This window comes from Stylophora pistillata, chromosome 3, assembly GCF_964205215.1.
Source record: "Stylophora pistillata chromosome 3, jaStyPist1.2, whole genome shotgun sequence".
NCBI classification, from domain to species: domain Eukaryota; kingdom Metazoa; phylum Cnidaria; class Anthozoa; order Scleractinia; family Pocilloporidae; genus Stylophora; species Stylophora pistillata.
Genome location: NC_142521.1, coordinates 8,593,374 through 8,615,466, shown reverse-complemented (window position 1 = coordinate 8,615,466; position 22,093 = coordinate 8,593,374). Strand labels below are relative to the sequence as shown.

The following is a 22,093-nucleotide window of genomic DNA, read 5'->3' as shown; positions in this document are numbered from 1 at the left end:
CTACAACAGGCCAGAGAGTTATGAGTGTGCTCTGAACATTGAAATGAAGAAGCTTGGACGCGAGCATGTTGATGTCGCGAGTGCTTGCAATAGCTTGGGTAATTTACAGAGTACATTAGGTGACCTGCAACTGGCCAAGGAGAGTTATGAGCGTGCTCTGGACAATCAAATAAAGAAGCTCGGACCTGGGCATGTTGATTTTGGAAGTACTGACAATAACTTGGATAATGTACAGAGTACATTAAGTGACCTGCAACAGGCCAAGGAGAGTTGTGAGCGTGCTTTAGAAACTCAAATGAAGAAGCTTGGACGCGAGAACGTTGATGTCGCAAGTACTTACTCTTCCTTTGGTATTTTACAGTGTGAATTAGGTGACCTGCAACAGGTGAAAGAGAACTACGAGTGTGCTCTGGACATTCGTATGAAAAAGCTTGGACCCGAGCATGTTGATTTCGCATGTACTCACAATAACTAAGCAACATATGGCAATCTGCGGTCTTTCCTTGCACTTAGGTGGCACGGAAAGCCGTAAAAATCTTGAACAAAAGCTCATCTTTCAAACCGGCAGTCTAAATCCCACAGGGATCAACGAACACTTTTCATTCCACTAATTTATTCATTTTTTTCTCGTTGCCATGTTCCCACCAATAACCTAGCTCCATTTCTGCATTTAAAAGCACACACAACCCTCAATTCCTCTATTCGCTTCGACGAAGGGCTAATTCTCGAAACGTCAGCTATTGCAATCGTTACGGTGGCCAATTTACCATTTCAACTTTGTTGATATATCCAGATTATTTCGTTACTCCCACCGACGCAGCCCCAAACAGTTTCTTTCGAAACTATCAGCCTTTAATACACAGAGTACATAAGGTGACCTGCAACAGGCCAAGGAGAGTTATGAGCGTGCTCTAGACATTCAGATGAAGAGGCTTGGACTCGAGCATATTGACGTCGCTCGTACTTACAATAAGAAATACATTAGGTGATCTGTAACAGGCCAAGGAAAAGTATGAACGTGCTCTAGACATTTAGATGAAGAAACATTACATTAGGTGACCGGCCACAGGCCAAGGAGAATATGAGCGTGCTCTAGACATTCGTATGAAGATGCTTGGACCTGAGCATGTTGATTAAGAATGAATTCGCTTCTGGTTGATAACCCAACAGGACACTTGTGAACGGATAATGTGGGAGATTTAGCAACATTAACCCATTTTATCCAAGAAGATAGTTTCACTTCATCAGATAAATATTTTTAATCGATACAACCAATGGAAGTACATATTAGTAGCTGTTAAACACCTGAACTGAGCTTTGCTCTGATAAGACAAACTGAGAGATATGCTGAACTGCTGACTAACATACACGTGAAAATTCAATTAGAATACCAAAGTATTTCATCAAAGCAGCAAGTGCAAAGAATCAATCAATAAACTTTCTATCAGATGAGAACAAGTTTTTAGTGAAATTATGTAAATTTACTGCAAAACACTATTTTACCTGAACATAATTATTTCAAGCCAGAGCACAAATGTTTGGAACCAGTAGCTTTGATGGAAAGCCACACGAGTCACTTCACTGAAGAAAAACCACGAGGTAACATCCAACATTTTAAGAAAATAAGATATCAAACCAAGAGAACATGAGCTGATGTTCTCCTCTCATAAACTTACAGCACAAGCTCTTTGTTAGTGTAATTTAATTTCTAATTTGCATGTTCGTTGAGGCTGGGGCAACAAAACAATACAGATCTCAGCCCTTTCATTCCTAAGATCTCATTTGCAATTCTCCTTACTATCTGCCAAACAATCCCTACAATATTACTATGGAGAATGTAGCATTGGATCAACTTAAGATCCCTTATTGATATTTTTCTTTATTCTCATTACTTGTTTGGCTATATGTTATATTAATACGGTGAGATATTGTCTTGATCTCTCTTGGAAGTTAAAGGGTTACATGACTAACTCTGAAAAGCAAAAGCTTTTATACCTACTACAACATAAAAAGGGAAAAAAAAATTCACATGCCAAAGGAAAACTGTCATCAAGAACTTACTTTACATCCAGTTATCGTACAAGTCACTGATATAGGTCTGGTTTTTTAAAACCCTACTTATCAATAATCCTCAGTAACAAAACCAAATTTTTGCCACGACAATTTACACCAGATTAATTTTAGTTGTTCTTCCTGCAACTGAGCCATGCTGCTAAAAAAGTTTTTAAGGTATTCCAGAGTTCAAAGCACTTTTCTGAAACAACTATGCATGGCCACGAGTATCATGAACGTGTCCACTTAATTCTCAAAAAGCTACTACAATCTTAAGATTAAATTAAAATTCATTTAAGTTGGAAAAAAATTATTTTGAAGTTCAATTTTATTTTGGTCAGTCTTTCAATTTCCTTTTCTTGAAATGCATCCACAAAGATTTCCCAAACCAAAAACAGAGGATAATGAAACTTAAGAAGTGTATATATTGAACTACAAGTCAGAGCAAATCAAATCAGTCTCTGTTGTAAATTCACCTGCAATTCTTCAGTCTTGAACAGAAAAAAATAGCCTGATCTGGTAATGACAACAGTTTTCCTTTAAATGCATGTGAAACTTCTTTTCTCCAAAGAGGTAAACACAATTAATTTTCCACTTCCTTTTGCTTTCCTAGCCTCTTCTGTAACATGTATATTCATAATTAATTTGAATCAATCCCCCTTATAAATCAATCCAAGCATACTAAAACATGGAAGAGCTAGAACTTAAGGTTCTGCTACTAAACTATGAAAGTTCCCTAAAACGGAAACAAGTTTTGCAGCTGAAGTCTGCTAAAAAATTTAAATACTTCCGTTTCTAACAGTCATGTTAAATTAATCCTTAATCTACTTTTTGGCTAAAAAAAAAATGGACAAGAAAGTGAAGGGATAAAATTTCTCCACAAATCACATCCACCTGTTTTACATTCCCTGGCCCAAGGGACAGAGAACAGAAACTGATACGCTAACTGTTTACCTCTGAAGATCTGATTGGTAGTTCACCTTTGTAGCTGCTTTGTGTTTCTTTGCAAATTCATCAACATGTGATTTCTCTAATTGGCAATTTTGCATGTTTTTGTACTTTTAATTATTTTGCTAGAAAATGTTTAGGTACCAGATCATTGTCAAGGAAAGAAACTAAATATCTTCAAATTCCCCCCCCCCCCCCTTCAAACATGAAGTAAGCCACTTGATTTACATGCGCTATTTTTTTTCTTTTGAAGGGAGTCAATGTTTTTCCAAATTTGAAAGCTAGGTGACCATGCATACAATTGCTTTTATGCAAATGTAACACCCTACAGGTAATAAGTTCATCTATCCACATTGGCTGTTTGCTGAATAATGTGTAAAAAACTTTGAGAAGTTGCAAATCATCACTTCTGAAAGTTTTAAGGGTCCAGGGTGTGACATGTGAGGGGTGCCTAACAGTTGTTCCTCCTCAATATGCACATTACTTTGCTCGTACAAATTTATTTGCTTAGGCTCCAAATCCTGAAGAACAGTTTGATATAGGAATAATAGCAACTATTTTGTGAAATTTTTCAGATGCTATTCAAATTCTGTCTTTTAATATGATAAAACTTCATTGAAGTTAAAAAGGTTGAAACAGAAGGCATTTTGAAACATTTTTAAACAAAAATTATACAAATCTTATCATTGTCTAACTTAGTGTGATTTTATTGTAGTATGTATGATTACGGATTTTATCTTCAAGTAAGAAAAATGTATCAATCTTGTTGCAGAGGACAATGGAATTCTCTGGTTGACCTATTTTATCAGCAATTACTTTTCTTGTCAGTAACTAAAAACAGAAAATTATTCCATAAACAATTTTTAAGGCATTAAACTCATAGTACTAAATTTGTCGACTACAAATGAGTTTATGATTAAAATTATTCACAATTAGAGTCAGGAGTCAAGTGAATTATTATATCAAAACCATCTGTTTAGGCTAAATCTAGAAGTTGAGCTTATCATTCTGATGAATTATAACGGACAAAGTTACATTGAAAGGACAGTAATTAAATATAACAATACAATAAAACTATAAATTTTTGGTGGTTAATATAAAAATCATAATTGAGATTTCCAACAAAGGATCGATCAAAGGTTCTTACAACAACACTCTTAATGAAACTTGCGTTGTAAGAGATTATTAGGCATTTATTTATTATCTGAGGTAAAATAATAACCAATAACTTTTAATAATAGTTTAGATGAGCAGACACGGTAAATAATGTTCTCCTATAAATTGTTTAACTTAACACAAATTTGATAACATCATATGTTCAGATATTATTTTAAGAAGAAAGCATTGACTGATTTAATGACAAATAATTTAAAAGTGATTATTACTCAGAGAGTGACCTTTCCTGAATTGTTGCTGACCTGAATGGCCACAACATTAAAGACAGAACCTAAAACATTAAGAGTAAGTTAAAATATCATAATTAAATGGTAAACTTGTACTTGTGTCCAATGGTCAGTAAGGACAGTAAACTGCTGCAGTGATTCTGTATTACTTAGTAAAAAGACAACCAAAATAAAACAATCCACCATTATAATTATTTAATGATTATCTGGAGGCTGATGCTTGCCGTTCCTCAAGCATACTGGTTAGTTTTCGCTGTAACACCTCCTCTGAAGTTGTTCGTTTAGCTGGTGGATGACTGCCCTGATCATCTTGTAAAAGAGCTCTCTTGCGACTTGTCTCTCCTGTACCTTGCTTCAGCATGTGATTGATATCTCGTAGTTTCTGCAAATAAAAAACACAATGAGAATAATTGCATGATACTTAAAAATCACTGGTGAAAGTATTAGCTCTGCATAATTTAGTGGTACTTCCTAATCGAAGATATGTGGCCTACCCCACACCGTGACCAAAATGATATTAAATTTTAACCTAACTTTGATGCTGGGATTTTCTAAGGGAATGGGACAAACAAGGTTTGCAAAATGAAAGAGGGAGACTAATATTAGAATCATTTAAACTTTGTATTTGGTAAACTTTGAGAAGCATTTACAGCAATTCCATTTGATTCGCAGGTGTACACACAACACTTCTTGAGTGCTCAGAATGTTTCTTTCTGTTTCACCTGTGTCCAATGTATCAGCTTTGAAAGATGCAGATTAAAAACATTATCATAATAGGAAGGAAGATAATTAACACTTATAGCGACTACTATCAAAATAATTACAAAACAAAACATAATTTACCTCTGCAGGACTTTCTTTAAAACAGTATAACATCCGTGTTGTTGGTGTCATTGAAACTCCTGGGGAATAAAAGAAACAAATATTTACTCCATGTCTATAGACTAAATATTCACCATTTATTATACTTTTTGCATTTTATCAAAAATTAATTTCATATCCACAGTATTTAAACAGAATTTCTTAAGAGGGATTTTGTATTTTTGTTCTTTCCCAAGTGTTACGAGGATCGAATTATTTTTACTGAATCTGTCACGCAATCCCAGACCTTTCTAGAATTATCTATAATCTGTAATATTCCAGGAACTTCTTTCATGTGACTCAGCAGTTTCCAAAAATAGTACAACTTGTAATACGCTATAAATAGTAATAGAACATTCTAGATAACTAAAGTAAATGTATAAAAGCTGGCTTGTGAGAAGTACAAAAGAGATTTGCCCGAGGGCTTACCCTCGTGGCTTGCTGACTGAACTTGTGGAAGCTATGATATGACAAGGCTATGACCTTTTGACCTTGCGACATCCGGAGAGAAGAAAGAGATGAAAAAGACGATAGTCGAGAGAGGAAGAAGATAGAGAATACAGAGTTTACTATGGAGTCCTCCGGAAAAATTTGTGTACACGGAAAGTAAGCTATGAATCAAGAAAGCCAAGTGCTATGGTCTTCAGTCGGCAGATGTTGGAATTGGAAGTTGATCAAGACGACGAACACTTACACGGCATGAAGGATTGTAAGCCTGCTTTATGAACTGCTTAACTTAATCTTTAACCTATGTAAATTAGACAATGTAACACTAATTAAATAATAGTTAAAATGGGTAACTGCTTGTTGTTACATTTTTGTTGCGTGCCATATATCGTACTCGGGAGTCTATTTTCATATATGCTTTGTTAGCGGACATTTGTTGGTCATTCGTGCACGTAACTTAAGTAACAAAAGAGTCATAAAAAGGAATCAACCACTGAAAACCATTTTATCATCACAGCTAGCTAAAAAGGCAGTGCTCTTCATTAGTGCAGTGTATATACAAAAAACAACTTACCATTCTTGTGATTCTTGTGAGGTGAGATGTACACAGGATATCGGGTTGAAACTTTGCGTCGTGGTGAGTGCGCTTGGTTTTTCATGACTGGTAGAGGGGACAAGGGAGGGGAATCCGTCTAAAGGAAAGACAAAGTAATCATAAGCAAAATCTTGGAATGAACAATCATTGTTTTGAATCACTTCCTTGCAAGAAAAGACATGAGTTTAATTTTATTCAAATCATTTTCCCGAGTTGCTTACTAGGATCACTTACCTTCTTTTAAAAATGTCAAAATTGTTATTCTATAGCAAAAACATTTATGCAAAAGAAATTACATAACTTACCGCTCTGTCTCCAGCAGAGAACTTGAGGGCAAAATTCTTTACTCTTTTTATAAACACCTGATGAAAAAATTCGATAAAAAAGATGATTGATTATCCGTAAGATTTTTGTTAAAATATTTGATGTAGTATTTGAAGGTGAAGACTCTAGGGGTGCAAATTTCATTTTGACCGCTTTGATCCCAGTAGAATTTTAAGGGGAATCATTAAATTTGTCTCAGATTTTCTTCTCAGAAAAAAATTCAATCTTAAGTTTTGAATTGACATTTGAGTGCTCCTATAATTTCAGAAAAATCTACTAGTCTTTACCTTGTTGTAAAACTCAATAAGATCTCCTCTTTCACCATCAATGTTTGGACTGTTTTCAGTACTACTTGATCCAGAGGTTGATGCACTGTTTGGAGGGGGACTCCGTATTGGGCTTGCTCTTGCACTACTGGGACCTTGTACGGGGCTGGCAGGTCCACTACTACCAGGTTCACTTTTAACACCTGTTGATAAATTGCCAAAAACTAAGTTTGAAGAGCTATGAGACTATTAACATATCTGGCACTTCTTTATGTTTAGGTGAGCCCCTGCCTACAACTTCCTCTCCCATGTCTCCCCCCCCCCTGAAAAAATAAGACATGATTTTCAGCATTCTGAGACATATCAACTTTTTTTTAGTCAGACATTGATGTCAGAATCAGTTGAAAAATACTTATTTTCTGTCTTTGATGGCAATTCACAAAGTAACTGGCGCAAAACAGTCTGGCTGCTAGTGGGTTTCCACCACCCACTGGCTTCTGATGACAACCTTAACTGGAGCAAGTCTTCAAACAGAGATTGCTAAAATGGTATTTGTATCCAAAAGGAAGAGTTGACAACAAGAGATCAGTGCAGCTAAATATCAAATTTGTTGAGTCACTCCTTGCTTTGAAACCTGGACTATCCATATATAGGCTTCCACAAATACTAACACTAACAGAAGAAAACTGATACTAAAAAAATTATTAATCGTAATTACCTCTTGCTCCACTATCGCTGCCACTGCTGCCAAGGGGAGCTCTTCTTCTTCCTCTGAGAAGTACACTTCTGTAAACCTTTAAGAAATGTAATGTTTCAATCTCAATTTTAAGGGAGATTTAAAAATTGAGGGTTATTATTTTCACTTAAACATGAAGGCCCACTATATAAGGAAGTCTTCCCTGGGAAGACCTAGGCTCATTTGCCCTTCACTGTTGACATGTGTGGGTCAAATTTAAATCCTGGTAGATGAACAAAAGGGGCTAATGAGATATCTATTGTTTACTTCCACCAGCATGCTAGCTGGCACGAGGTAACGTGCAAACCACCAACTTCGATCTCAAATTTACCGCCACAAATAAAGACAGTTTCCATTGGAGAAAGAAAATACAAATCTCAAAAATTCTTGCATTGTGATGAAGACATAAAACAATTTTGAGGAATGCGCCCGTTGTTCACTGCTTGGGAGTAGCTGTAGCTCAAGCTGACTTGACTCTAAGACTTCTACATCACACGACGGTTGCTTGACAAATTTAATGGTCCAGTGGGACCTAAGGCTCCTTTTATAGCGTGCCTTCGTGTTTAAAGACCCTTACATGGCTGACAGCCTGGGGCTGAGTACGGTAACATTTCATTATGTTCTGGAATGATAAATCAGCATTTGTGACCTGAAAAATGAACAAGATGAACATGTCAGCTGACACATGAATGCACAGTTACTAACACTCCACCTTGGAGATGCAAAGATGTTCTATCTGAAAGAAACGAGCAAGTTTTAAAACCCTTTAATTGTCCCCTCTAGCTGCTACACATTTCCTTGTAAATTAGTTACAAGAATTTAGCACTATTAGATCAAAATAAGTTTCAGTACTTGCCAGATAATGTATGGATGTCATTGTAAGAAAATAGAAGTTAGGCACTTTTAGGAGTTTATTAAAAGACATGAACAGCTGTGTTAACAAGTTTCCACACAGATGTTCCTTCACATTTCAACAGCTTACCCCTAAAACAAGAAACTACATGCAAGGCAAGGTTGAACTACCCAGAGAAAAAATATCAATTACCTTGCCCATAACATAAATACAACACATCAATATCTGATCAATATGTCTGTCCTTCATCAGCTCTGTCACATTCATCAGTGTATGTTCAAAGCATGTCCACATCCTGTAAAAAACAACAATGGAGTAAGAAGTGGAATTAGTAAAATCAAATCCTCCTAGGTGAGAAGAACAAAGGACACATAAGTTGATCTAAAGTAGTTGATCTATTGCCACTCAATTAGGCTAGGTAATGTTTTAGTACAATCTATGTCACTGGTACCCAGATCGCTTTCCATTTTTATTGCTGTAAGTTTTCAACCAATGAACTGCATACTGTGGGTAGGTATGTGGGTAGGCTAAGTCTATATGTACTAGAGCCAGGTATGTGGTATGTGGCTAGGTATGTGGTATGTGGGTAGGCTAAGTCTATATGTACTTGAGCATCCAGCTCAAGTTTATCTTGGTTTCCATAGCACGAAGTGACCAAGAGTATTACAACTCCTCCCTGGATAGGATGCCAGTCCCTTACAGTCCCCCCCTCCCACCCCCCATTTCATCAGATTTCCTTGAAGATAAAAATTATAGCAGTATCCATTTGTACCCCTGGGTGGAGAGAGAGATCAAATCATTGTGAAATTTACATGTTTTGCCCAAGAACAATACACCATGACGCAGCCAGGTCTAGACCCTGGAGTCCAATGTAATAACCATAGGCCACTGCATCTTCCACTCATACAGTTTGGGGTATTCAATAAATCTGGGCAACAATTCCAAGGAAAAATAACACATTTTTAACCAATAAGATTTTGAAGAGCCCCCCCCCGCACCAATTTTATGAGACCTTATTCTCCAATAGGCCCTTGTTAGTAAGCTTTGCAAAGAAATTAGCCACACAGTGGCTTATCAGAAGGTTTAAGGCAACCAGGGGACAAAAATCAAGTGAACATAAGTGCAAGCCTACTTTAGACGGAGCTCCTCATGGACATCAAGTTTTGTACACAAGTCTCTCAGTCTAACACTGGACAGATGATACAACTGTAAATAAACAAGAGAAAGTTCAGTACAAAAGATTGGATGACCTTCCCAGGCAAACTTGAAGAGACAATAGGTAGTTTTATGAATGAATAAAATCTTAAGGTCTGTTGGTTTTTTTTTTTTGGGAAGCAAACCAGAAACATCCAGCAAACCACTAATTACAAATCAAAATACTCACCAACACTGTAATTCTAGGCAATTTTAAGCCCAAATAGTACCTCAACAGCACTTTACAATAGAAGTAGTTACACCTGTTTAATTTTCAGCTTTCAAAACCTTTTCATTTTCTAAGTTTTTATGGTAAAGTTTTGTAAGCATGGGTTCAGGGTCAAATTGGTTCTCTAAGAGGGCAATCGCTTCATTGCTTCTCCACAAACAGAGTGCCATCATTTTTCAACATTTCTACTTTACCTTTCTGAAAAACAATGCCAAGGAACCAGTCTTCTTAGGTTTACTTGGAGTAGTAACCTTTGCCTTAGGTGTGGTTGGTGTTGACGATGGTCTCACAGGACTAGATGCTGGTGATGCAGTGGCATTGCTGGTTGTTAATACACTACCAGCCTGAGGAGAAGTCACTTGTACTGTGGTTGAAGTGTTTGGCAACACCACAGCACCATTAACAATATAACCCCCACTGCTTCCAGGAGCCGGGGTAATGATCACTGAAACAAGAATTAAAAGAGTTTAAAACAGTACTGTTCTTTTGGTAATCAGTGTCAGGGTTTGTATTAGTAATGTGAATGCAGAAGAATGGTGCAAAAACACTGCAGAGTGTTCACTTGTCTGAATAATATATAGTTCAGATCATCAAAATTTAGCCAAAGAATTTGTTAATCTTGGGCACCTATTGGACACCATGCAGCACTGTAACAAAGCTAGTTTAAGTCTCTCTTATCGCTTTTTTTTGCTGTTGTGTTTTTTTTTCTCTCAATCACTGCCATATATTTTTAATACAATTATGGTACATATGATTTCTATCTTTTGGGGATGTGCAGGTTGCTTCAACACCGATCCTTGAAATCTGAATATTAAGCTTACGAGTTGGTGCATTCCTTGCAGTTGTCTGGCGAGTTGTAGGTGACAGTGTCACTGGCTGCCCAGTCTGTGCAGGAGGAGAACTGCCAAAATTGACCATGAGATTACGTCTTGCACCACTGCTTGGGATTACTGGTGAACTATAGACATCATGGGCTGAAGGAGAGCTTGGTGATGGCAAAACTAAGAAAACAATACAGCAAAGAGGAGTAATTAATGTAAGTCAGATCACAGAGGATATCTAAGCTTAGGGAAACAACAATTAATTTCTAACAAGAGGTTCAAAAATCACTAAAGAATAATATCCCAACACAAAAAAAAGTTACTTCAAAAAAATCATAGGTGGGAAAAAGTTGTTAAACTTAAAATTAATGCAAAGAAAAATTGTCAGTCACAAACAGCTAGTGTGAAACACACCAACCATGAAGGATGACATGTGACAGATAGCAATCTATTGAAAGGTAATAACTAAGGATTTAGACATTCAACTAACTGACCTTGTCTCTTGAGATGAATAGAAATAAATGGAAAATAAAGAAAAGGTGTTGTCACTCACCTCTCCTTGCTGCTCCTTCTTCTCCACAAATCCTTTGAACACGAGGGTGGACAAGTGGGGAGGCCAGTAAATTTTGTGTGGTGTGTGCAGATTCTGTTTGGTAAGGCAGTGACACATCTTCACATGATGGAACTGAGCCAGCTTGTTGGATTGAAAACCAAAGAGGCGAATCATGGCTCCACGCAAGGCTTTCAAGAATCTGTTCCTCTATCTAGTTGAAAAGAAACAAGAACTGGTTAAAAAAAATAGGTACAGTGTTGTTTTGTTACACACTTCACTTGATATCATTCCACTGGTACAAAAACAAGACACAAAACACAAATTAGAAAAAGATGTCCTCATATTTTAATAAACAGTCAGGTACATTTAATCTTGTAATAAGTTAAAGTTTTCCATGGTCAAGTTACTTCCATAACCCCCCAAAATAGTATATTCTATATACATGCAAGAATGCCCTCATATTTTGATAAACAGCCAGGTACATTTAATCTTGTAATAAGTTAAAGTTTTCCATTTTCATGTTACTTCCATAACCCAAAATGGACACTGAAAAAATAGATCACTAAAGTAATAATTATCTCTCATCCTGCTCCATCAATCACATTTAATTATTTGATAAGAAAATATTCCCACTCATTTCTAAAAAACACAAAACAAACAAAGAAAAGAGATCCCCTAGCTATATATAACAAGTTAATGATAAAACAACAGTTAATCTCCAGATAATCCCAGCCATTAAAAGGAGCTGCCCTCTTTTTACTACAACACTAAGATAAGAATCAGCTCTAATAATCTGATTAATTACAACTTACATGATTAAGATGCTTTACAACATCTCTTGACAGCCCATCTTCAGCTTTGATGAAAACTTCAATAATTTTGTAGAAGTAGAAAGGACTGATTTCAAAGATTTCAATCACCCAAGGGAAAGTCCTAACGGTTAAATATAGAAACAAAGTAGGCTTAAATTATGTTAAATAATACCGATAGGAAAGGGCAATTTTCAATTGATTGTCAAAGAAATATGCAATTGCTTTCAAGTTTTGCATTAATTCAGTTTGTGTTTGGTCCTTGTCAACCAACAAGATTCAAAACCAAACCTAAGGGTAACTTGGGAACTTAAGCAGAGCTGTCAATTCTTGTACACTGAGCATATTAAGACTCAAGCAAACAAATTCCATCTTATGTTCTCAAGCTGAACTCATTATTTCTTGTGTATTGAAGGTTTCTGATTTAAAACTGTTGATTTTCAGAAAGCAAACTGCTGCTTTAGTCAACTACCTATAAATAAATTATCCCTCTTACCAGTAATATAATTTATTTCTTGTTCCCTGTCTACTAGTTCTCACTTCAAACACTTTTCAAGAGTGGAAATTCTCTCTCAGAATTAGGGATACACATCCATTTTCCGCAGCATCCCACTCTTTGTCAACAAATCAACTTACATGTAGGCACCTGATGATATTTCCCAGTCCTCTCATTGGCTGGCTACTTTGATCACTTAATATTTGGTTTTCCAATACTCAATCAGGATGTGTGCTCTTAATAAAAGTGGGCAGTCAGCCTTGGCTATAAACAAAATACCTACAGTACCTTTGAGAGTTGTAAGAGAAGATAATGATTTCCAAACAACATGCCATCAAGGAACAGTGAAAGTTATCCTGCTCCAGCAAACCCTGTGAAAAATAAAGAAAACGGTATTCCAGTAAGATTTGAAGCTCTCCACAATCACAAAATGCAGCTGCTGCAGCTCCAACTGACTCTTGCATGACAAATGTAAAAACAAGTTTACTCACAGTTAAATCAAGGTGTCCTTGTAACCTTTTCTGTTCCAAAAGAGTTATACTTTCAAGAACCTGCAAATATATTCATTTTATTTCAAATCGTTCTTTGCATGCATAACTTAATCTATACTCTCCATAAGAGACCTCTAATACCAATAGCTTGTGTACGTCATTCTCCCGATGGAGGTCTAAAAGGAATTCCCCCTTTTGAATATTATTTGTGTGTACGCACACACAAAAAGGATGATGTCTAAAAGAAACAGTTCTCTAAAGTATGACCACATGACCTACATTGGGGAAACAATCACCCAAGTTTAAAGAGGTCTATTCAATACTCTAAGATAGCTTGTTACTTTTTTCTGCACATTGAAAAATTGTCCAACTTTACACTTAAAATTTGCAAACCATGTTTGTCTTCTCCACCTTCAACCATCTTCTTTCCACATAATAGAATAGCCCTTGTTTTGTTTTAGAGTACCACATTTAAAGAGTTTCGTTAAAACAAAAAATGTTTTTTCTCACCTTGTAGTACAAAATTTCTGCAAGTTTTAATCTCTTTGTTGCAAATTCTCTGGTTGAGCAAGGAGACTTGGGTCTATCAGGAGATGGCTGTAATAAGATGCAAAGAAGCAGCATTAACAACAAACTAAAATGAACTCAAGGGATGATAATAATAATAATAATATACATTAATTGAGGCTCTCCCTTAGGGGCTTTTCAGCCACAATGTAGACTAACTAAGGGCTTAAAAATCCCCACTGGCAGGAGGCAGACCGGTGGGCTATTTACAGAGCGCAGCCGAGGAGTTGAACTAGGGGCATCCGAGAACAAATCCAGTGAGTGGCAGTGAATGATATTCATTGTAGCATGCTGTAGTTACTGGACTGGGTAAAAATTCACTTTAAGTCCAAGTTATTTATACCTGCAGGCTCAAAATTGCACCTGTAGCGGACGCATTTGCAAATAAAGATTTTGCTTTTGTGACTAAAATTTCTCCATTGGTAGTGATTTTGGGACCGTTTTACAGCCTAGCTTATAAATAAATTACATTTAACAGCCTTATGTCTTACTCATTACTGGTTAGTGTAGTTTTGTCCAAAACATCCTGCCAAATTCAAGTGAAATGTTGTGTGACTTTTATCGTTGATTTCTTGCTGAGAAATGTATCATGGGTGCACTTTTTCAGATACAACATTGTGCAACGCTCATGAAATTTCTTGGGTTAGTCAATTTTGCAACTAAAATTTTTGAACTTGCAACTAAATTTCTGGAATTACTCGCAAATTGAGATCAAGAATTTTTTTTATTTTGAGCCCTGACCTGTACATATTCCCTCAAGAAAGTCTCCCCAAGTGTGCTGACACGACTTTCAATAGCTTCTTGAGGGTTTCTGCTGCATTCCCTGTGACAAAAACAAATCAACAGACTGTGATTAAAACTTAAAAGGGTTTAAATTATTTTGCAATGTGATAGCCATTTTTTTGGTTCAAGTTTTTTTTTAGGCTGTCATCTTGCTTGTGTGAGTTAAATGCAGTTTAGGCTGAAAGTAGTTATTTTTTTGCAAGAAAAACTTTTGTTTATTAACAAATATGTTGCAAACTTACGAGAATATTTTCATAAGGCCATCACTAGGTCCTGCCTTCAAACCTGACAAAAGAGCTTGAAGTCTACTGACGGATTGTGTTGCTGTAGATACAGGAGTTATCCTACACAATAGAAGAAGAAAGCATGTTAACTACTGCAAAAAAGAACAAAATTCACTTAATCTTCACAAGTAAACAAATTTCCATCAACCAAACACTGATGGTCACATTCCAATAGACAACAAGTATATTCTATCACACAGTCTCAATTCCAACTGGCTGCAAAAGAAGCAAGTGGAAATTATTATTCCTCTCACTCCAGCAAGGACCAGGGATGGGTACTGTTCACCAGGGATGGGTGGGTACTGTTCACCAGGGATGGGTGGGTACTGTTCACCAGGGATGGGTACTGTTCACCATACTGGGCACTTAAACTCTTTAGAAACTTAATTACTTAATTTTAGTGTTCCATGTAAACTGACATTTTACCACCCACCCATCCAAAAGAGGATTTCTATTTGGTGCATTAATTTTTGGCAATCTTAGTTATAAACTTTGAAAATTGTATCACTCCCTATTTTTGGATGATGTGTTTGTTTATAGTCCTAGAGAATTTATGATGGAAATTAGATTGAGAAAATCGACAAAACAGTGTGTGAGAAAAGTGTGTTTATTTCTTCTATTATTTTTTACCATAACTTCAAATCTTACTTAGGGTCTTTCTCCTTTAAGTAACGTCTTCCAGTTAGCGGTGTTGAGGGTGCCAAGCTTCTCGTCTGATAACAAACACAATGTCAAAACAACTTTAACTTAAGCAATGTGCCTAAGAGTTTACCCCAGGGATGAGTACTTTTGAAATGCAACTAACTTTCTATCAGAAAAAATCAACAGTCAGTAGTCAACCAAAGCAAAAGTAGACACTCACTCTTGTAAAGTGCTCCTGTAGATTCCTCCTTAGTCCCATTCTACAAAAGAAAAATATATACTTAGAAGGAATAAATTGTTGTTTGTTAAGTTTGCAAGATTACAATGTACAAAATAAAGATGGTTGTTTGAGTGCTGTAATGAATTTCCAGTGGTATAGTTTAATATTTGATGGTTTTCACTTCCAGTTTCCTCTACAAGAAGCTCACTAGAGGGTTTCCCTTATGAAATGTAGCAGGAAGATAAGTAAAGTTAAGTAACTGGAAGATTTCTATACCTCTTAATAACAGTTAGCTCAGGCCATAACAACTTGGTTGGAGAATTATCCATAGCAGCTCAAGTATTCTCTAACCTCAGTAAAATATATTATTGTACGTGTAATCTAAAACTAACAAGTCAAAGTGAACCTTTGTTGTTCATCCACTTCTGCAAAAGTGTAAGACTTGGCTGGTGTTCCTATTTCTATGTGAGCTTCATCATCCAAGAAGATCCTTTCATCAAAATCACCAACAGATAATACATACTCTTCATACTCTTTGTTGACAGATTTACTGTTGGGAAATAAAACAAAAGTAAACAAAAATTGCACTTTTTCAAAACATCTAGTGCAAGGGAAAGGACATTTTTCAAACACCCATATTTAGGACTAAAAGAGATGCCAAAGTAGACATTATCTGGGTGTAAATACATTGAGGGAAAGAACAAGCCACAGGGCTTAAGGCTCAACTACTTTCACCCTTTAACTCCAAGAAATTTATAAACATATATCTTCTCCCCATAATATCCATATATCCTCCTGCAAACAGGTAAATAGAATACTCCAAATGGCTGCCAGAAATGAAATTTTAGTCATGTGGAAAAGAATGAAACAGAAACATAAAAAGAGAAGCAAATAAAACAAACTAGGGAAATTTTGAGCAATGTATTACAGTGTTTTATAATTGATATCTACTTTAGATCATAAACACCAACGAGAGAAAAAACACTCTAACTTGATCATCAAACACAGCTACTAGGTCACCAAATTAGTTTCTTCTGCTTCTGTAGCAAGTGTTCTACTACCAGGGCTTGACACTAACTTTTCAACTTATTAGCTAAGTGGCTAGTGACAATTTAGATGCCAAAACAATTCCAGTTTGTTTACTATCCAAACTGGCTAATAGAAATTGAAGACTACTGGCCAAAACTGAATTTCTACTAGTCTGTCGCTAGTTGGCTTAGTTAGTGTTAAGGCCCTGACTACCCCTGCAGCCACCTAAAACTGTAACAATTTGTAGGGTATCAACCATGAATCTTGAGGTGCATGCCACTCATGCAAACTCTTAATTTTGCCAAAAGTTGATATACCTAACCAGAAGGCAGTAACCAACCTGGTGTAAGTAACTATACAGGCCTTACCAGTTTGGTTCAAAATTGCCTTGATCCAGAATTCCTGTCAGGTTCTCTTCGTTACCCTTCAATGTCTATTGGAGTAACATTTTTCAAACATTATTTCACACTTTTGGGTGAAACAAACTGACAAAACATGGAAAAAACTATCCCATAATGCCCAAACCTTGAGAATGGATATTTACTGTGCTCAATTCACATTTCATAAATACCTTCTTTTCAAACAGTTGCTTTATAAAAGGTTTCCAATGATGTTCTTTGATTCCTTTGGCTTCCAGTATTATTCCTAACAAAAGATGAACTACAATCATGAGCACTAGGTGACCTTGGATCACTAGAGGCAGGCTGATATTAAAACATTTAAAAGGAGTTAAGTCTCCAACACAAAAATAATCTTTGCTTATTGAGAATGAAATGCCAACGGTAAGGTCAAAAGAAAGAATTACGTGTCAGAACTTCAAAATCAAAGCGTTTGGATGTGGCGAAATGACAAAAGGAAGCAGAGGGGAAAAAATTAAGACTCAAGAAAGAGATAAGGAAAGAGAAAAGAATAAGCTCATTAATTGGAGTCCAATCTCAGGTCTCACATATGCATTCTTGATGCATCACCATCGCAATTTGCTTCCTCTGGTTTAATTGAGACATAAGATGGAAACCGAGAAGAGAGCCATTTTAGAGATGCTGTATATAATCACTGCTTTAAAACAAGGGTACACATGAGACCTTTAATATCTACAGGACATTTTAATTTTCCTATAGAGAAGAACTCATTTTCATGAAAAAAGTTTTGCTTTATTTGGACTCCTTTGAAGGTGATGATTTTAAGAACTTTAAAAAGGCCTATTACATGGATTTAACCTGATCAAAAACATATGACATTGACCTTAATCCATCCTACTTATCATCACTTATCCAACATAACTCCCACTGGCCTGTTGTGTATTTCACAATACGAAGAGTGAAGAATCCATACTCGAGCTGGAGTAAAATAAAACAACACAGTCAAACAAGAAAAAAAATGCAATGTTATGGTACCTTGATGTCTGTTGCACAATCGTTCAACAATACAAGGCACATCAGTTGGTACCTTGAAGTCTCTGTTTCCAAAATCCTGAGGCAGGCCTATGCAATGGATTTCAAAAATATAAAATAATTTCAATCCTGGTTTTCATACCATCATTAATTTTGGAATTAATTGATAAGATGTGAATTGAGAGGTTGTACCTTCAAATTTTGGATTCAGTAGTTCCCGGCGATTCTTTGCATACAGTGCATTTGAGTAAAGGAGATCCAAGCAACACAAAAGCAGATGGTAAGAGTTTACCAGGTCATCACTTATCGCAGGAAAATTACCTGTTGATCAATATATGGTATGTTACGAGTTCTGCGTTTGCCCTGCTAAAGCAATGTTAACCTTATTTTTGTGACTCAGAATCACCTCTTAGTAAGCCCTTTACACCCTTGCATCAGTATGCACGTTCTCCTTGCTGTTGTCTTTCTTTTTTCCTATTTACTGATGAGGAGAATTTGTTAAACAATCAAGAGCTTTTTTAGTTGGTGATCATTCCCTTCATTCTATTGACCCTATCCTTTGATTTAGTAGAGATACTGTAATGAGTTGTGTTGTTACAAAATCACAGCAAATAATCGGAAAATTGTTTTAATTTGAGATTAAGAGAATTCTCTTGCGCAGTGAGACAGTTTTCATCCCCTGTTACTATTCTTTACTCTAGTCCAAAAACTGACACAATGATGCATGTAACCTTGGAAAACTTATAAAAGGTAGTCATATGAATCAGAACTCTGCTTCTCTATGACAACAATAGAGAAAGCTTGTCACATTTTCACAAAAATAATCTCCTAATCTAACAATCATATATAGTCAGGATTTCTCAATCCGTCTATCAAAGTGGTCAAAGTACTTTATCCACTTGAAAATAGTTCAGAGTAATGCAAAATTTGTAACATTGCCATTAATACTAACCACAGAAAAATAAAATCTAAAAAGAACAAATTAATTGTTGAAAACACAGGAAGTTTCCAGCTGAGCTTTTGTCTTAAAGAAAGACGAATTGAACTAACAAGCAGTAGCAAAGGACAAGATTTAAACACCCTGGCAGCCTTGAATATATTAACTCAGTTTTAAAACTGGACAAAAAATTCTTTAAGGATAACATCACTGCAAATAAATTTTGCAGTTTAAATCTGCTAAAATCAAATTAACCCCATGCAGGATGATGAAGTGCAAAGTACAATTTAGTAAAATCCTTTATAAAATAGAAGAAACTTAACTGAAATCTTTGAAGTTACATGAAGGGAAAACAGACCACTTAACAGTAAATTTTTAATGATATGCAAAAGCAATGTTAAAATATTTCTGCTTGCGCTGAAAGGTCAAGTTCATGACAAAGGAATTAATTCAAAATTGTCAACGCTGTCAAAATATCTCCTGCAAATTGACAGGCCAATTTCATTGCTAAGGATTTAATGCACAAGTATCAAAATTCAACTATAGACATGCCTAAAAATAAAGTAACATATCTTAACTTCTTACAAACTGATCTCAAAATTGTGACTCATTCCTTAGAAACAGGTTAACCACTTCAAGTTAATTACTCAGTAATGTTTGACCCATGGGAAACGTGCCTGAACACGTTTGGTACTGCTGGACTGTCTCGAAACCATCCATCAATCAATATATGGCTTAGTTTATTGCTCAAGCATGAACAAATACAAACAAAAGAATGACATATAACTTTGCTTCAGACTTCACTCTGGTTCAGCAAGATTCAGGTGGGGTGATCCAAACAGCCCAATGCCGGTCCCGCATTACAATCAAATAATCTTGTTCAGTGAACCAGAAGACAACTAATGAAAAGGCGAACGTTTTAACTCTTCGCTGCACTCTAGTGCAAATTAGACCTTTGTGCACAAATGTTTGGTGCGCAAATTTCCTGTGCTTAATAGCAATCTTCTAAAAAGCCTGAAGCGAAACAATTTAAGGAGCAAAGCACAAAGGGCTACGCTTCACACTGCTGTCATGCTCTAGATATCTGCCCATCATTTTAATGCTACATAATTATACTGATGTCAGTGCCAACAGTCAAAATACAACAAAAACTGTCTCTAAATAGTGTTTGTTATGGAAAAAAACCACGGAGAGAAAAAATCCCATCACAAATTCTGCAATTTTTCATTCCTATGCCCAGGCCGTCTTGAGGCATGCCACGTTCCTTTCCTTTCCTTTCCGTGGTGCGGTAGTCAGCCCGTGAGCAATTAAAATAGAAAAGAAAATACCCCACAAGATTGCGGTAAAGGAGAATATTGATTACTCAGTAAGTTCAAATTTCACAAGACGCAGACACCACCCCCAAAAATCTCCTAGAGAAAAATAAATATCAAAAAGCAAGCTAATTCCGAAGTCCCGCACAAGCGAAAGCACAAAGAGCAAAATCTTTTGTCTTCGAGGATACACGTATGGCATTTTAAAAACTTTCTGAGTATCGGGTTTTTCTACCCGCTAACTTATCCATAAAAGACTGATATTTCTCGACCTGGGATGTTTCTGTGAAATTGTAATTTTAACACCCCCTTATCTGTAAGTGTTTAAATGACGAAGTCTTTGCGAGAAGAATTTAACATAGAGTTAAATTATGTTACATGATGCGAGTAAAATTTCGCGCCAACGGGCACGGAACACGAACCTGGCAGGCTTTTGTGCATCATTCCCGATTTTGGTACACATTTTCCGTAACTATGAACGTCAAACAAATATCTTTTGAATGTAAGAAAGAAAGAACAATAGCTCTGCGAATATGCTTACCTTTCGCTTGAATATATAATGTCCAGCAAAAAGCAAACACATCGCCAACTGAACAGGGTTGTTTCCTGCGCGCGGAGGATAAAAGAATTCGAAATGATTATTGCAGTGAATAAGCCACGAGTTACTCATTTGAATATCACATGTTTACAGCTGATATGCTAACAAAGCCATTTCCACGGGGAAAAATTGTGGAAAACGAAATAAACATGAAACGAACAACACTTGGAGATTATCTGCTGTAGCGGTGAACGCGATAGGCTCACATTTTCGGAGGCCAAATAAATCGTCACGTTATTGTTTATACCATCGCAAAGGCCACGCAAAAACTTGGTGTTTTTACCTTGATTTTCGGCCGCGTTGAGTCTTTGTGTTTTCCTCCCTTGGATCTTTAAAGATTTCCAAAAAAATTGGCTCGTATTTCTTGAAAATTACAGTAGAGACGTGAAAGTTCCTTTCAAGCAATTCGATTTTCTTTCGAAAGTCTCCCGCGGCATTCGACATGTCCAACCATTTCTTCATTTTACTGAAGAACTGAATGAGGCTGTAAAGACACAAAGATCAAATAGATCACAGGTCCGTTTGACAGTAAAGAAACTGAAATAATTACAGATCTAAAAAATTACGCTGAAGGCTTACCTCAATTTCGCTGCCCTCAACAATCGGGTAAGAGAAACACAATTTCCTTCGACCGTTCCCGTACTGTCGACCGTTGGAACAACACTCTTACGACAGGCGACGTACAAAGCACATGCCAGCCAGTGGAGACTGTCCCCCTGAAAGGGAAAGTTATGAAATCTGAATATTATGTCTGCAAAACGTACTTGATCGCATCACCAACCGGTTGATAGCCGGGAAACGACAACTGTTGTGTGGGATATACGTACGATTCGAAGAAACTAATGTAACGAACGCATACATAAACGGTACCTCTAGAGTGTAATTCGTGCTAATTTTCTGGTACGAAGTCCATGCTTCTTGACTCGTCTCCTCATCCATGTTAAGATCACGACAGAGACTTTCGAATCGTTCTGAACTATTCGCTTCTTCATCTTCGCTGGAACTCGCCATGATTTTTCGGTTTTGTGTGGAGGGCCAGAGGCAAGCACAAACCTGAATTGGCGGGAAAATGTGACGATTTCCTAATATAGCACGGCGACGAGTGATGTTCGCATGACAACTGTGCGTCAGCTGTCAATAACAATAAAAATTTTAATGATCTCTTACCTTATTTGGCAGTAATTTCCCGCCCTTTTTAAACAGCTAAATATCTACAGCTGAGTGTTGATACCAAGACTGTTCTCTCTTTGA

The 22,093-nt window shown here is 36.5% G+C and overlaps 1 protein-coding gene across 1 annotated transcript; it reads right to left on the bottom strand.

Annotated features, from left to right (window-relative positions):
* Window positions 1-1,244: 1,244 nt before the first annotated feature.
* On the bottom strand, window positions 1,245-21,974 carry LOC111337719 (retinoblastoma-like protein 1). The gene is made up of 29 exons (XM_088753116.1): window positions 21,713-21,974; window positions 21,422-21,558; window positions 21,126-21,326; window positions 20,786-20,850; window positions 18,187-18,315; window positions 17,998-18,084; window positions 17,175-17,248; window positions 16,972-17,036; window positions 15,981-16,124; window positions 15,575-15,614; window positions 15,361-15,425; window positions 14,671-14,772; window positions 14,387-14,468; window positions 13,589-13,675; window positions 13,079-13,138; window positions 12,876-12,958; window positions 12,095-12,215; window positions 11,283-11,493; window positions 10,730-10,909; window positions 10,103-10,353; window positions 9,618-9,691; window positions 8,678-8,780; window positions 8,210-8,281; window positions 7,615-7,690; window positions 6,918-7,099; window positions 6,612-6,668; window positions 6,286-6,403; window positions 5,247-5,305; window positions 1,245-4,785 (listed from the first exon to the last, which is right to left on the bottom strand). Exons 1-29 carry the CDS (start codon window positions 21,851-21,853, stop codon window positions 4,606-4,608), a joined length of 3,246 nt encoding a protein of 1,081 aa, XP_088609242.1. The 5' UTR covers window positions 21,854-21,974; the 3' UTR covers window positions 1,245-4,605.
* Window positions 21,975-22,093: the final 119 nt, after the last annotated feature.

Excerpts from the sequence above, each read along its gene's own strand:
- LOC111337719 (XM_088753116.1), bottom strand. The coding sequence starts at position 21,853 with ATGGCGAGTTCCAGCGAAGATGAAGAAGCGAATAGTTCAGAACGATTC. Across the intron at positions 10,354-10,729 it reads TGCAAGGAATGCACCAACTC|TGATCATTACCCCGGCTCCT; the intron begins GTAAGCTTAATA and ends TTCTTGTTTCAG. Across the intron at positions 7,691-8,209 it reads AGCCCCAGGCTGTCAGCCAT|GTTTACAGAAGTGTACTTCT; the intron begins GTAAGGGTCTTT and ends CATTTCTTAAAG.